The sequence below is a fragment of the Chrysoperla carnea genome, chromosome 1 (assembly GCF_905475395.1).
Source record: "Chrysoperla carnea chromosome 1, inChrCarn1.1, whole genome shotgun sequence".
NCBI lineage: Eukaryota > Metazoa > Arthropoda > Insecta > Neuroptera > Chrysopidae > Chrysoperla > Chrysoperla carnea.
In genome coordinates, this window is record NC_058337.1 from 37685365 (window position 1) to 37701849 (window position 16485).

General features: G+C 28.1%; 1 protein-coding gene across 10 annotated transcripts in view; it reads right to left on the minus strand.

Annotated features, from left to right (window-relative positions):
- Positions 1-16485, minus strand: part of LOC123291080 (basement membrane-specific heparan sulfate proteoglycan core protein-like) — a 378061-nt gene that overhangs the window by 128482 nt on the left and 233094 nt on the right. Inside the window, exon 1 of one of the 10 annotated variants that reach the window (XM_044871534.1) lies at positions 13915-14057. The exons of the other annotated variants lie outside the window; for them this stretch is intronic. Coding sequence (XP_044727469.1) covers positions 13915-14029 — 115 coding nt within the window. The 5' untranslated portion in view covers positions 14030-14057. Of the gene's footprint in view, positions 1-13914; positions 14058-16485 lie in introns of those variants that run through there. 10 annotated transcript variants of the gene reach the window in all.

Below are 16485 nucleotides of genomic sequence, written 5' to 3' on the forward strand. Positions count from 1 at the left end.
CGAATGCGATACTTATTATTGCATAGTATTATTACCTTCTTCTGACTTCTACTACTACAGTTTTTTATACTACTTACTCTACTGCCAAGTGGCTGTCGACCGACCATACCACCATGTCAGTAACCAAACACATTTCAAGATATTCACTTATCTTACGTTTGTAGTATTTCCATTGAGATTGATTTTTACAAAAAAGTAACTAGAGGCTTGTATCAATAAATATAATTGATGTACTTATTCAAGTGAAAACAGCCAAAGAGTCTACATGATTTAATTGTTAGGTTGGAAAATTGAAATGTTGCTTGTCATCATCAAACTTTTATTTTTCACCAAACTGTAGATCAGTATGGGATTCAAACGTACATTCTGAAAAATTTATCAAGTTCCTTAAACGAAGTATACTCTGCGTCACAAAATGTGCACGTATTTTACCATTCTAAGTGATACAGCTATTACTAGCTATTACTAGCTAATAGTGATACCAAAAGAAGTTTTTCAATGCTGGTTCAATATATTTCTTAGTTATATCTGATTAAAATGTTTAGAGATCATCCTTGCACTCATAGTTGTGTAGCAATTTGATACATATTAAAAATATGGAAACGCTAACGCAGAGAAAGTAAAATAATTCGATTTCTACCAAAAAAATTAAAAAATGCATTATTTTTCAATTTTCCTTTACAAATTGCCAAATTTTAGTAGTTTTTTTCTAAACAAAGCATCTTGTTGGAAGAAGTATGTAAATTTATAAAAAAAAATTTTGCCATAATTATTACCCTTATAATTTTCTTCTCAGTATTGTGAAAGAAGAAACGAATGAAACTCTATTGGAACAAAGCCGACCTCATACAAAGAAAAAAAAAACAGAAGCAAATCTAATATATTTATTAGAACTGTTGAAGTACACACATAAGTAAAGGTGTTTTATAATATTATTTATTTACTTATTTATAATGTTATTTATTACATACAATTCTAATTCAACAACCGGATCAAAATAATTAGGTTTTAAATTTATTTATCCCCTTTAACTACTCCTTTTCATTTGTCTTCCTTTATTTTCTTATTTTATTATATTCGCTTTTTTTTTGTTTCATTACAATTTTATACTAATACATTTTTTATACGATTGTTAAATTAGTTGTGAAACAAACCAATTACAATTTAAATAATATAGTTATATATATTCCATAGAGAATATATCAATACAATTTATGTCCACTCTATGAATATTATAAAGTATACTGAACTTTTTGCCTCTATGTATACACATTCGAACATAACATGTAATTTAAAGGGTCTTGTCAATCAAATTGAACAATCTATAGTAGAGGGATCTTTCTCATCCTTAAAACTCGAAACGCGTTGAGAAGTGTGCCAGTGCTGACTTTTAGGTATTCATATAGGTATTGAATCTTTTTCATTTTTTTTCTATAAAAAAATGCAGCATTTTTTTTCGAAACTGATAAATTTTCTACCAATATTGCAATTTATAACACGATATCATCACCAAAATTTGTTTCAGTGTTGCATTTTAAGATGTCAAAATCCCGGGAGAGAGTATCCACAACATATAGATATTAATTTTTTTTCTTGGATTGAAAATAGGCATTGAAAATAAACATAAATTAGTGGCTAAAGAATTGCAACCACGTCGTGATCTTTAAAAAAAACATGGAAATTTTCCACATTTTGCTTGTTTCTGGAATCGAAAGTATGAAAGTTGTTATCGTGAGTACCTACTTCACAAAATATATTTAATATAAGATTAAACAAATACTTATTAACATGCCCATTATAAGTTTTTTCACAAACAAGATATTGTCCGCATTTCAAACTATTGGCCAGTTCCAAACACAAACCCAACCAATCTTAAGAGGCAGAGTTGAAAATATATGAGCTAGACGTTCTATTATGAATTCTGAAAATAATTCAATTGAAAGACAAAAACTGAATAACAAATTTTCGTCTTGATTTGTACATAGATGTCGAAGTATTTTCTACCTAATATATTTTTTTTGTTTAAATCAAATATATAAATATAAAATGTATGAATAATTAATTACATACAAATAAAATAGAAAAACCCTTGACAGTCATTAAGAATCAATTTATAACTCAATAAACAACATTGAATTCGTATTAAATTTCTATGAATTCGATTCGACATTTTTCAATAACAGAATAAATAACTTATTGTTTGTTTGTATATACAATATTTGTTTTTTTCAGTTTTATTATATGTATTTTATTTCGGATTTTTTTTTTTAGATAAATACTTGAAATCATATAAAAATAGGAATATTTGTTAATAAATAAAAAACTAAATGTTTTTATTTTGTGGTAAATAGTTTGATGACAGTTATTTTAGAAGTAAATAAATACTTCATATAGCTTTTAATGTCAATTGTTGTCAAATATTATAACGTATATAAAATGACTGAAGGGACAGATTTAGGATATATATATACCTTTAATAATAGTTCGAGTATTTAAAAAATTTTATCTTAATGTAGATTTGGAAATATAAGTCTTTCTATATATTTACTCGTTTTTTTGTTGGTAACTTCTTTACAATTACTTAAAATTTACGAATAGGTACTACTCGATAAGAATTTATTAATAAAAGTACAAATTCAGTGAAAGAAATTCATATTTCTAAAACAGAAATTAAAATTTTAAAACGGATGTGACGTCATAGTAAGTGGTTTGTCAGACTTGTTGACATACTGTATGTTATTAATTACTATTTTGTAAGGTATTACCATGGATATATACTATAATTACTACATACGTGGGTATTACACCTGTAGTAAACAGTACATTTAACTGTCACCTCCAAATAGTCCCTCCAAATAAACATCTTGTCTTGTCTTGTGATAAAGTGAGTTAATAGAATACATAAAAGGGAAAAAGGTAAGTTGTTTTAAGTAAGAATAAAGGAGGTAAAGAGACAAACGATGAAATCTGATATCACCTGTTTATTCTTTAAAAACTAAGAAACTGAATGTGAATAAGATTTTGAAGAGGACACTTAAGATAAGAATGAAATTCTCCAGCAAATTGTGATCTGGGAACCACAAATGTTTTTATTCATAGCCCTTTGAAAGTATTAGTTAACTAAAACCTTTGAAAATAAAATTTGAAAATTAATTATTATAAACGAAGGATCAGTGTTCACATATAATTGGAAGTAAATATATTTATTAAAAAGTTTTAAGAGCTAAGTGAGGTTAATTTCAGAATTCATAACAAATTATTAAAATTTTATATAAAAAATATTTGTATGTAGTTGTTATAAACGAATGAACCCTTAAAATACAGATACATTATTCCTTTTACCTAAAATTAGTAGGGTAATTAGTATAAGTATAAATTATACAAATAATACACTCGAATATAATTTATGAATATAGAATGTCCTTAAATACCTATATATGTCACCAAACCTCGTTTGAATGGTATAAATCAGGCATGGGCGAGTTATTTTAAGTCGAAGTCACCATTGTCATTACTTTCTTGTGTGCCATAAACTTTATTGTGTGTCTCTTTATCCAAGTCTACCTTTCTCAGTTTCTCTGATAGTAATGAGGTAGGTAGAAAAAAAATGTTGTCTCTCTGTCTTACTCGTATTTTTGGTTGTTAGTGGTTAGGTTGTCACTGTCTTACTTGTATTTTAGTTACAGAAGTCCGAGGGACTTCTGTCAGTCCCGTTTGCCCATGCCTGGTACAAATATATAAATAAAAAAACACCTCTAAATTTAATTTTTTTATGATAGGAAGTGTTTTTATTTTAAACTTTATATTATCTAACCTCATTTTGATACCCGAGAAATATTTATTTTTTAAAACTATTTGAGTGAAATCTTTTCTATTTCGCTCATGAAAAATATTGATTTAAATTAATTTAATTAAAAGTAACCATGAAAACTATGGTAGCCGTGTTTATCCTTGTTTATCCATGTCTTCTCCTTGTCACGCTAAAACGTATGAATGGATAGAATAATTTCGTTTTCTGTTGTCTTAATTATTATCAGGTAAAGGATCTTATGCAAGAAAAATTAAGGAAATTGAGCAAATTTAAGACAAAACATTAAATGCAATAAATGGTGGAAACGCATATAAATCAACCTTAGACCATTATATTTAGAAAAATAAAATTAGAAGAATTGTAGATGTGCAGCATGATTTTATTTATACAGGGACGATTTCATTTAGATAGCCATTAAACCTAGATCCGCATAAAGTTAGCCGAAGTGAAGCACTCACTATCGTGCTCTCGAATACCACTAGTTCGAGTTACATCTAGGCATATAACTATCACGAGTGTGACAGAGTACATGCGTTTGCAAATTGCAAAAGTGACTTGCATCGTGGCTTTAATGTATTTTATGCTATACAACAGTTCTTCTGTTGTATGCCTGCAGAGAGTGGGGGTCAACACATGTATATAATACCTCTCACTTAGATGCATTGCTTAACGCATGTATTCTGTCATACTCGTGATATTTATATGCCTAGATGTCAATCGAACTAGTGGTATAACTGTAAGTATGACTATAACACAAATGTATTCATATTTATTACAAAAAAAAAAAAAAAATAAAAGTGAAAATGCAAATTAAAAGCATGATATTATTATTATCTTTGTTTGGGAAATGTTTATTAACCGTTATTAGAACTTTCGAATAACAATGCTTTATCAGGCCACTAATATAAAAAGTAGTTTCGAAAATGTGGAGCTGAAGATCGTCTGTACACGGATGCCTCGAGTTATCTTTGTAAGACAAGGACAGGGTATGCAAGATATCACGATTATCACATTCACATTCTTGTACTTGACCCCACTTCATGTTATTTCGTGTAGTTTGGGGTAGGTTAAAATTTTTAATTACTAAAGATTATATTTAAGAGGTGGATGGTGATAGACAATTACAATTATTAAGGTTTTAAATGAGAAAAACTATTCTGAGAGTTTTTCGTCTTTTCCTGGTGATGCCTCTATATATTTTGAAATCATTCTGTATATAATAATATATATATACTAATTAATATATGTATATGTTGTTAGTTACCTCATCAACATATACTTTTAAATAAATAAATAATAACAAATAATAATTTTATTTGTGAGAGATGATAATTTAAAAGGAGGAATATGTCATATGAATATTATTATATGGAATTATTAATTTATCTTAATTAAAAATGATATAAAAATATATACCTACATAATCAAAGAGCTCAAGTTTGATTTGATTTTATTTAATGGTAAGGACTTTTTTCTATTTTGTGAATGTATGTAGTAGTATATGTTATACATATGTACTATTTATAATATATAGGGATTAGTATATGTATGTTCAAATCAAATGTATGGTAAATGTGAAATCAAAGAATTATATTATTCCTGTTTAAGTTCGTTCCAAAAAAATCACGTTATCTTAGGATCATCTTTGAATCGTGTATCTACATTCTCATTAATGCCCTTGATAAGAAGGTAATTTTTTTAATAGTCCTTATATGTAAAATTTATAGATTTGAGCTGTTGAAGTTTGCGTTTTTAAGATGTTTCGATACCAAATCGAAAGTGTTACCAAAAATTCTGAAATTTTGTGTGTCAATTAATGAGCATGTAATACGCCTTCTGAATGCATTTCAAGTCGATTGTCTTTAAGGTTTACGATAAATTAATTATTAAAAACAGTCCTCTTCACATGGTGGTATATGAAGAAGTTGCAATTAATGTTGGTATGATAGTCAATAAGTGCTTTTAAAAATATTTTACCATTTAAATAAAAAACGCTTTTATCAATAATAAGTTTATAGCTTTAAAATCATACCAAAATTTAGAACTGTGCATAAAATAAAAACCTTTTTTGGTAAAAATACTGACTTTGATTGTGAATTTCTCCTAAACCGTACAGATAATCGATATGAATTTTCACAAAAGACGCGTATAAGAGAAAGATTAATTGATAAATAAAATTTCAAATCTTTGGTATTATTTTCAATTTATGGTGTCGAAATACCTAAGAGTTGAAATGAAAATGAGAAGAATAAATTTTTATTTATCCAATCACCCTTGGATACGTCTTTTCGGAAAAATTCATATCGATTATCTGTACGGACGATTTATAAGAAATGTGCCCTTTTTTGGTAAAAAAACTTACTTTGCTAGTTAATTTCTCCTTAACCGCTCAAAGAATTGATATTGATTCATCACAAAAGACGAAGAAGTATAAAAAGGTGATTAATTGATACATAAAATTTTTTTGGATCATTTTCATTTTTTTGGTATCGAAAACCTTAAAATATAAATGTTATATTGAAGTGTTTTTGAAGATATGTTTTATTATGTAACAAGGAAATTTTCCACAAGATTATTAATTTGGGAAGCTAACTGAAAAAGAAAAATTAACTAAAAGCATGCTAAATTTACTCCTATAAAGGAACTTATAAAACACGACAGCATTTCTTCATAAAATACATTTAAATTGATGAAATGAATGTGGTATTTGTGCATTATTTCTTCTATAAGTGATTTTCTCTAAATCTTTAGGCATTAATATTTTCCAAACTATACACCAAAAAGTTTTACTTTTTAACACTAATTTTTTTTGGGAACGTCCATAATAAGAATTATTGAACGATAGTTAATTGCCAAAATAATCGCTGTTGAAAGCATTGACTACAAGACATTAAATACACAATATGGGGGGCCCTATGAGATAATATTAAGAAGGTAAAAGAAAAAAAATATTAAAAAAAAACATTAGCTCCTTTTTACCCCTTTAATATAATCAAATCGGGTTGGAATGAAATAAGACGCAATAAACCAATAACTTGAACTTCCATACCAAACAGACAACTTCTATCTCTTAAAGTATAAAGAAGTTTTCCGATTGGTTTATAATTTCGAATTATGATAATTTTCTCTAATTTTAATTCTTTATCAACGCCATCTGATAATATTAAGTGGGAGATTTGAGAAGTTTAGTTTTCAGAGGTATATTACAAAATTTTAAAAGAAAACTAGAAAACTTGTTGGGAATAATCCTCTTAATTATTCTTTGTTGGAAAAAAAAATTAAAAAGAAAAGCCATATTCCAGATAAATATGGTTAAAGCTACAATTGAATTTCAAGCACTGCGATTATACCCCATACTCTATCGATTTGAAAAATGGATACTTGTCCTGCGTACTTTCATTAATCGAAAATCCTGTTAATTTTCGAAAAATATAAGCACCCAGGGCAGGTAGAATATGAATACTAATAACATATCCAAATTTCAAATCGATAGAATAAAGGGTACAATCACAGTACTTGAAATTCAATTGTAGCTTTAACGATTTTTATCAGGAGGACTGCTTTTTATACATTTTTTTCCCCAACAATGAATAATTAAAAGGATTCTTAAAAAACTCATAAAGTTTCACGCCAATCAAAGGATGATATCACACCAATCAAAAATGTGTATAGAACAGCCTTAAGGACAATTTTTTATCGAAACACGCTATACCCAGACTCACATGGTGAGGATTATTAAATAAAAGGATACCTAATACCTATAACTAGTTCGTAGTGAGAGTAGTCTGTCTAATGGCACAACACACCAAACCAACATAAACATTTCATCAAAAATGGATTTAAATTATATTTTTTAATTACGTGTGTTTTATGCAGTACTGCTATATCCACATACGGACGGTACGATACAGTATAGTATGGACGTACCTATTCGTTTTTTTAAATTTTTTATTTATTTTTATTTTGTGTGAGCACAAATATAAATACTATAACCGAACTGAAATAAACGAATACTTTCCAATTAGCGTGAATTAAAATTAAACACGTTCATATGTCAAATATTACACCATTGACAAACATAAGGAACATAAATACATATTATTAAGCCTTAAGTAATAACAAAACATTATAAAATAATTATATTTTGTTAGCAGGGTTGTATTTTAGTTTTAGAAAGGTAATTAGCTCGATCCAATCGTAACAACTGTTAGAATCTTTCACTTTTGAGATGGGGAAAAAGCACTAAACTTGCGTGATTGTCACGATAAACGGCCGAAGCTTAACGATAAAAATTCAATTTGGATTTAACGGAGTGGTATCGCTGCTGGATTCCCATTCTAAAATCTGCGTTCGAAACACAACACAAGCAAAATAATTTTTTTAATAATTTCAATTTACAAATAATGAAATTTTAATTATTTATACAGGTTATTAATTTAAATTTAAAAAAAAAAAAAAACACAGTTTTTTTTTTTAGAAGTTTTCTGTTTTTCCTTCTATCGACAGTACCCATGACTGACTATAATTTATTTTTAACGCTAATTGGATCTTGGCGATATGTATATTATCGATAAAAGATGAAAAACTGATAAATGCCGTCTAGATTTTTACTTTTACAAGTTATGTAAGATTTATCAATATATTGACAAATAAATGTCGCTTAGATTAAACAAAAAATAAATAAAGAAAATATTAAGTTCGTTATATTTCGAAGTAATTGTGAATGCAGTAGTATTGGAGTAGGTTAGAAATATTTATTGGTGGAATTTTGGCATCCAGATCATAGCAGTGACACATTTTTCGGTAAAAATACTGGTATACTATCTTATATAGATTTAAGATTGACTTAGGTCAACTATTTTCTCAACTTTTTTTTTATATATTTTCTATGAATACCAGTAGAAATTTTGTTAACAACTTTCTTTTTTAACATTTACGGTAGACATAAAAATCTTTGAAAAGCATGAAAACCGAAATAAACAAACTTGATTCATCGAATAAATCTCGATCAAATAAATATATATTTTGGTTCATTAAACTGCAGTCTCACGGTCTAAAAAAAATTAGTATCTAAAATATAGAGTTTGATATGTGTTAAAAAAGGCTAATGATGTTTAAGGGCAGTTATGGAAATATGAAATTTTATTGAAATAAATTTGATTTATTGAAATTCTACGGCTGACACATAACAGTTTCAAATTTAAAACAAACGTTTATTTTTGTCGCGGATTAAAAGTAAAATACAAAAGCTTATACATTTGTTTCCTCTAAAAGTGTGTACTAATAAAGGGTCTTTCAACAAGAGTGGTAGTTTTAAAAAATTGAATTTAAAAAAACATTTAATATCAAAGAAACTGTGCTTTATTTTAAAGTTTAGACATTGATGTTTTCTTATATTGTAAGCTTGGAAAAGCATCACTTCTTTAACCGGAATCTTCTTTAACTGGAATTAGATATTTTTAAAATTATTTTCATTGCATTGGGCTTTTTTTAAAATTTATTTGAAAAGTGAATATGATGTAAATAATTTACAAACAATTGAACACCCCAAAATGAACATTCAGCGTATGAGTGAAATCATAGAAAATTGACTTAATTGAAAATCTTCAAATTCAAGGTTGTAGAAAAGCTCTGGTGCGTGTGCGTATTCGATGGAAGTTTTGTGCACAACATAACTTCAAATGTCAAAAAAACAAAATAAAGCGCAATTAATTAATTAAAAAATTATCACTCTTATTGAAAGACCCTATACATAAATTTTATTAAAATAAAAGGAGAAGTTATAGGGATTATTATGAATACTCCATGTGATTTTAATACATAATTAAAATATAGAGAATTAAATATTTCCCCCAATAAAATAAACTTGAGAATATTGTTGTTTGTAATTAATTTGTATGTTGTTTTTTTTTTTTTTTTTTGTTTAATGAAGTCGAATATTTAAGGATTTAATATTATTTTAGCTTGTTCAATTTTTAATTGTAATCTATGATAAAATTCTTCATTTCTAGTAAAAATTGTCCAATATAGGTGAATTGGACAAATTGGGTATATTCTAAACTTTGATTCTTTGTATATGTGTACGGCTATGAACATGTGTCTAATATTTTTAATCCTTTATGATATTAAGGATTCGGAAAAAATAGGCCCGGAAAAAAATTCTACAGACCCGGAGTATTGTTGTAATTACAAGCTGGTTGGCTTGAGTTTGTTGACTATAGAAGAGTTGGTTGGGTACTGAAATTTTTAACCCTTACGTTCAAAAATGGGACACTATTACCGAAATTTTTTCTGGGTATTTTTACCCGGCTTATTTTTTCCTAAATTTTTTCCTGGATTAAAGGATAGCATGTGGCCTTTAAAGTTGAAATATCCTATTTTGCGCGTGGTATAAATAAACTGGATAAGTGATGGAAGGTACGTTCTCTGAATGAATCATTGATTCTTTTAATGAATTAATGGCATTGAATTAATTTAAATGAAGTGAATTTTTCATTTTAATTTATAAATGTATTCTCCCCTATAATATACCTAAAATTTAAAAGGATTGTTAACATTAAATGAATTATTGTATATAGAGGTTGTGTGATGCTTAAACCAAACTTTTTTGTTATTATCTATTTCGAAAATAAAATAAAATAAAAAAAATTTCTTCGCCTAATGGAAAACTATTGTATGCCCTCTTATTAAGTTCTAACAGTCATACTAATGGACCGTGAGCCCATATTACAGCGAAATGTATATATACTAATTCTTTGTGTCTGTTTTCTTGAGGAGGCAGAGTAAAGTTACGATATACAGTAATTCGACGGCATAGGGCTTCGGTAAAATTTACTAATAATGGCGAGGCTTTGTAGATCTTGATCAAAAGTCTCAATGGGCACGACGATCCAAACGCAAACATTATTGACTTATGTGCGTTCGAATGTCAATAATCAATGTTTTGTATGTGTACAAGTGTTAAAATATTCACACTCGCACTCTTCAAAATTTCTTTTTAAATATGTTGGAAAAATGCATGTACCAAGTGTATAATTTTGAACAATCCAGCTGAAAATTTTTTCGTCAACCTTGTCAACCCTAGTAGCTCGGTTGGTTAAAGCTTAACCAAATCCGTTCGCGGTATGCCTAGGATAGCGGGTTCGATTCCCGCCATCACAACAAAAATTAATTTAAATAATAGGGCTGGTGTATTGTATGCATGAAGGAGGTACCCTCAGCTTCGAAAAAAAATTGAGCTGATAAATGAGGTGGTGAAACACACGTATATGGTATCACAATGGGTTCTACAGCCTAAGTGTGTCCTTCGTGGACAGCCAATATAACCTAACATAACCTTCGCCAACCTAAAAATTTCGGCGGAAATCCATTGCTTAAACGATGGCCTCTGTTATTTGAAGTTCTGTTCTTCTTTCCAAAAATTGAGCGCAAAAGAAATACTTTTTTAAAATTATGGGATAGATATTTACTTTCGTTTTCTATTGTATTTACTACGTTAACGAAAAAATTCCAACAAAAGTTGTGTGTTATTTCAAAACGAAAACCTTTTTAATTTAAAGTTTTCCTTTATCCCTTATGGTTTTAGAGCGTAAATTGATTTTTAAAGCATATTGCAAGTCAAGGTTATATTTACGGCTTCTATTGGGTACTTCTCTCCAAGTATAAAAACTTTTGTTTCAGACATATTTTCCAATAACCTTTCGATGAAGAAATTTTCAGCTGGATTGTTTAGAATGAAACACCAGGTATATATCTTTACACAATGATTATCTACACAAAAACATTTGCGTTTTGACGGTCGTGTCCATAGAGACTTTATATCAGGATACTAACATTTACAAATCTCGTCTTATGAGCAAATTTGATCGAACCTCAATTCTCATAAAGTTTGTGCGGTGTCCTTTTGCTTTATTATAGGCTCACGGTCTATAAGAATAAAATATAAAAAAAAAGTTTTATTGTAGATATATTTGAGTAGGTACATACATAATAATAATAATTTGATCTTTTAAATTAAGTGAATCTGTTGTACACACACAATTGATTTAATGAATTTATAGAATACATTTAGACAATAATTTTTATTGTTGCAAAACAATGGGGAAAGACAATAGACATACAACAAACAAACAAACATTCACAATAGAATTATATTGTTGTCTTGTGTGAACAGTGGACTGTAGAGTGGACAATGTCGTCTTTTATGTCAATCAATCTGTTTTAGTATCTTCTTTTTTTTTGAGTTTTAGTTTGTCTAGATTTAGTTCTCTAATGGATTTTGTTTATTGTCTATAGAGAAAGAGTAGTAAGGTACATTTTGTGATGAGATCTAGTTTTTTTGTCTTTATTTAATGACTGAATTCACTTCTTTGCAGAAGAATTGTGTACCAATTATTGTCCCCTTTTAACAAATACAAAATCTCTTAACTTTAACTGACAACATTAGTAAATAGATGATGAATTTCGATTCCTTGATCATATTAAACTTAAGTGCCTCATGCGTTTATATATTGCTACTTTTATATATTGGGTTCAATTACACTTTTCAAAAATACCAAGTGAAATTCACAAAATTTAAAAAAGCTCCGACAAACTTTTGGGTCACGGAGCCCTAAAGTTGCACTTGAAACATATCTAAGTACACTCTCCATTAAATTATATTTTTCCTTAAAGCCTTGTCTAAAGTGAACCAATTTTGAAGATCATCGCCATTTTTTTAGTTTTTTCTAATACGGAACTCTAAATTCGCACTTGAAACATAGATAAGAACACTCTCCATTAAATTATTAAAAAATTAAATTACTTCTCTATCAAACGAAATAAAAAAATTCAAAATCGGTTCATCCATTTAGGTGCTACGATGCCACAGACAAACAGACAGACAGACAGACACATACACATAGCGGACAAACTTATAACACCTTTTTTTTAGTTCGGGGGCTAAAAACGCGACACTTTTTAAAAAATGCAAAATATTTGGAGAAAAATAAAGTTCATTGATATACTTGACCCTGAGCTTCAAGGTGTGTGCTACTCCAATATCTCACTAAAACTCGAAGTGTTATCCTGGCACTCGAAATTACAAGAAAGCTATTTTTTTAAAAGGAAAAAAGTTCAATACTTGGTCTAGAACACTACGCTTGTTACACTCTATTTTTGAAAACTGTAATACTTAATAAAACCCTATTGGAATTCTGGAGCATATTTTATCACCGCATACAAAATTACTCATAGCCTGAGAACAAAAAATTGTGCGGCTGTTAAATACACGTTAAATTGAAGTATAGAAAAAAAGCTTTTTAAAAAGTATAACAGCTTTCAGAAAACGGAAGTAGCGTCAGGACAGTTATTAAACTTTTTCTCGTCTTAAAAATAGTCCAAAAAATATATTCTTACATCATCAAAAACATTTTAATAACAAACTTCAGTTTGATAAAACGAATAAGATATGGGGAGGTGATATAAAATCTCAAAGGCACCTATAAGTTTGACATTTGGCTTCATCTAAGCGGTTCTATGTATTCAATGATTGCTGGTTGATCAATTGGTGATAAAATACGACTTTTATAAGTGTTATCAAAGATAATTTGGTAAGATACGACTTTTGTTTCCTTTACACAAGGCTGCAAACTCAATCTTTAAAAGCGAGAGATGAAAACAGTCCTCATCACTTGAACTAAAAGACGTTTTTGTTTGTACTCCACATACACTCACTTATATCAATTAAAATCGCCATAATTGTTATTTATCCACGCGCTTATATACAAACTGCATCAAAGCTGGTTCTAGATTATTGTTTTGACTATAATCATAAAATTTACTATGGAAATTTTTCAATATTTTACTATATTACTTCAAATAAGGGTTTAATCCTAGTAAAAATGATATAAAAGAGGTAAGCATCCCTTTTTAAAGTTGCTGAAAATATTCAAATTTGTTAGTAGTGTAGTATATACAAGGTGGACCAAAAGTCATTATCCATCAACTAATTGAATTCAATACAAGGATGGATTGTAACTTTTGGCCCATCCTGTATTTTCCTGTGTTATTAAAACTTAAAATAAGTTCATGAAAATTGATAAAAAATATTTTTCAGTACTTACCACGACTATATTGTCCATTACTCGTTGTTAAATGACAAACGAAAATTAAAACGAAAATAAATAAATTTTTGTTTAAAAAACTATGTCCAAATTGATGGTAATTTTTTGTACCCATAATATTTTTTTTTTAAATAATTATTTTATTAATTCAAGCAATAAAATAACCTGTAAGTATATTATAAAAAAAATAATTTTTTTAAACATAAATTTTCATTATGTAAATAAATTATTAAAATAAAGTTGGAATATTTTAATAATTTATTATACAAGTTTTATTAATATGGTTTCACTTTATATGGATTGTCACCAATCATAATAATCAGTTAATTTTTATACATAACGTCTATAAATAACTATGATAGTTTTTTTTTTTTGTATTTAAATAATGTGAATATATTTGTGATAAAAATATTCGAATTATAAAGCAAATTAAGTCGTTTTTGGGTAAAATTGAAGATTATAAGATCCAAATAGTGCCTGCCGCGCCGAAATACCTCTTGAAGATCCTTTTTGTGAATTGCTTCTTAAAATTTCCATTCAGAAGAACTATTTAAAATTTTGTTCACAGCATGATTCTCGTTTATGAAATTTCGTCAGAATTGAAAAAACCTAAAATCATTTTTGAACCCGCTTATCTTCGATAGTACTGGTGCAAAACTTTATATGCTAGATGTAAGATTGACGGATTTTATTTATATAAAGAGAAAAATTTTAGAGGAATTAGGGGAAATTTGGAGAAAATGATCCCTCAATTAATTAATTTTCTGGTAGATATATATTAATATTAATTTAACCAAATTTTTTACTCTTGTTTTAAATTTTATTTACTGTTTAGCTAGGCAAATAGAAATAACACTTTTGAATCTCTGTAAAGGATAGCACTTTATGGCATGCATAATTGGCAGGTATTCAAAAGCCTTCGGTTCTTATACACGTAATCGCAATTCTTAAAAACAAATCATTTGAATCAAAAAAATTTATTTTGATGTCATTTAACTGAAATTGCTACTTATATATCTTGGACATAACATGTGATCAAGCTGATCATATGCGATGGTGAACGTATCTAAGAGAATGGTTTCGAAATGTAAATTTTCTGTGTAGTAGCATTCTATGTAAACGAGTCTCAATTTTTATACTTATTGCTAGAGTAAAATTTATAAAGACAATCATCACCTTAGGATAACTGAACATGGATATGTGGAAGCTGTCTATCTTGAGGCAAGACAAAGTTTAGTCAGCATACATAGTGCTATTCAAAAAATAGGAAAAACTCGTTTGTACTTTTTTTTTTTTTGTACTTTTTTATCGCCTTGAAATATTTTTATTGCATTTACGGTCTAATTGGATAATTAATTTAAATTTTACTTTATTATTAACTTTACCGGATAGGGAAGTTGTTTGTAATGGGGCCGAAAATTTCAACACCTCCGGTGAAAAAATATAGTTTTTGTTTCATTTTCTGGGAAGTTAATGATGTAGTTAGGGTAGCACTCATATGAACAGCTTGCTTATCTCTGCGTTGATCAATTATTGGTTGATCTTTATAATGTTTTTATATACAGAGTGGGTCATTTTAATCTATAACGGCTGATAGTTCGGTTGTAGTTAACAATCAAAAAATAACTTAAACAAAAGTTGTAGAATTTGATGGGGTACATCTTGTTCTGACATTAGATTGGTCCTAGTTCTTCGGGTTGTTTTAATAGCCAATTTAGAATCATTTAATAGTCAATTAGACGGTAAGAGGTACAATAACATTTTAAATTAGAAAGTTGATCTTCATAAAAAAGTTTTCATAAAACATTTTTTGCTCAAAGCATTTTATCGAAAAGCTTTCGGAGGAAACGCAATATGTCATTATTGCATTTAATAGAAGTATTTAATAGAAATATCCTCTAAGTTTGTAGATATTGTAGGTCAAAGCCATGGACACTGGCAAATGTCCTCTATTGTCCTTGAAAACTTATACCTAAATCATTTTTCCACAGTTGGCGTGTTTTCTTTCGATTAAATGCAATAATGACCTATTGTTAAGTCGCATTTCCTCCGAAAGCTGACGATATTCGAATAAATGATTTGGATGAAAAATGTTTTCTTATGAGGATCAACGTTAATTTAAAGTGTTATTCTATTTCTTATCGTTTAGGATCTAAATTGACTATTAAAAAATCCCGATAAACTAGAGATCCAATCTCATGTCAGAACATGATGTCCTCCATCAAACTCTACAACTTTTGTTTAAGTTAATTTTTGAATGGTTAACTACAAAACTAGCTACTAGCCACTATAGATAAGAATGACCCACCCTGTATACTCAAAAGACATTGCATATGAATACTGATGTTTGATTTGCACGTATATGTGTATGAAATAGAAAAAAAAACTAATGCAATTCAAAAATAAGTAGTAAAAATGTATATTACCGATCTTTTAAGTAAAAAAAATTAATATGTAATAAAAACTGGCGCCATATGTACACATGTAACTAACTTTATAATGCATTTCATGAATTATAAAGTTTATAACATAAAATATTGAATATTAATTTGTATCAGCTATACCTTTACA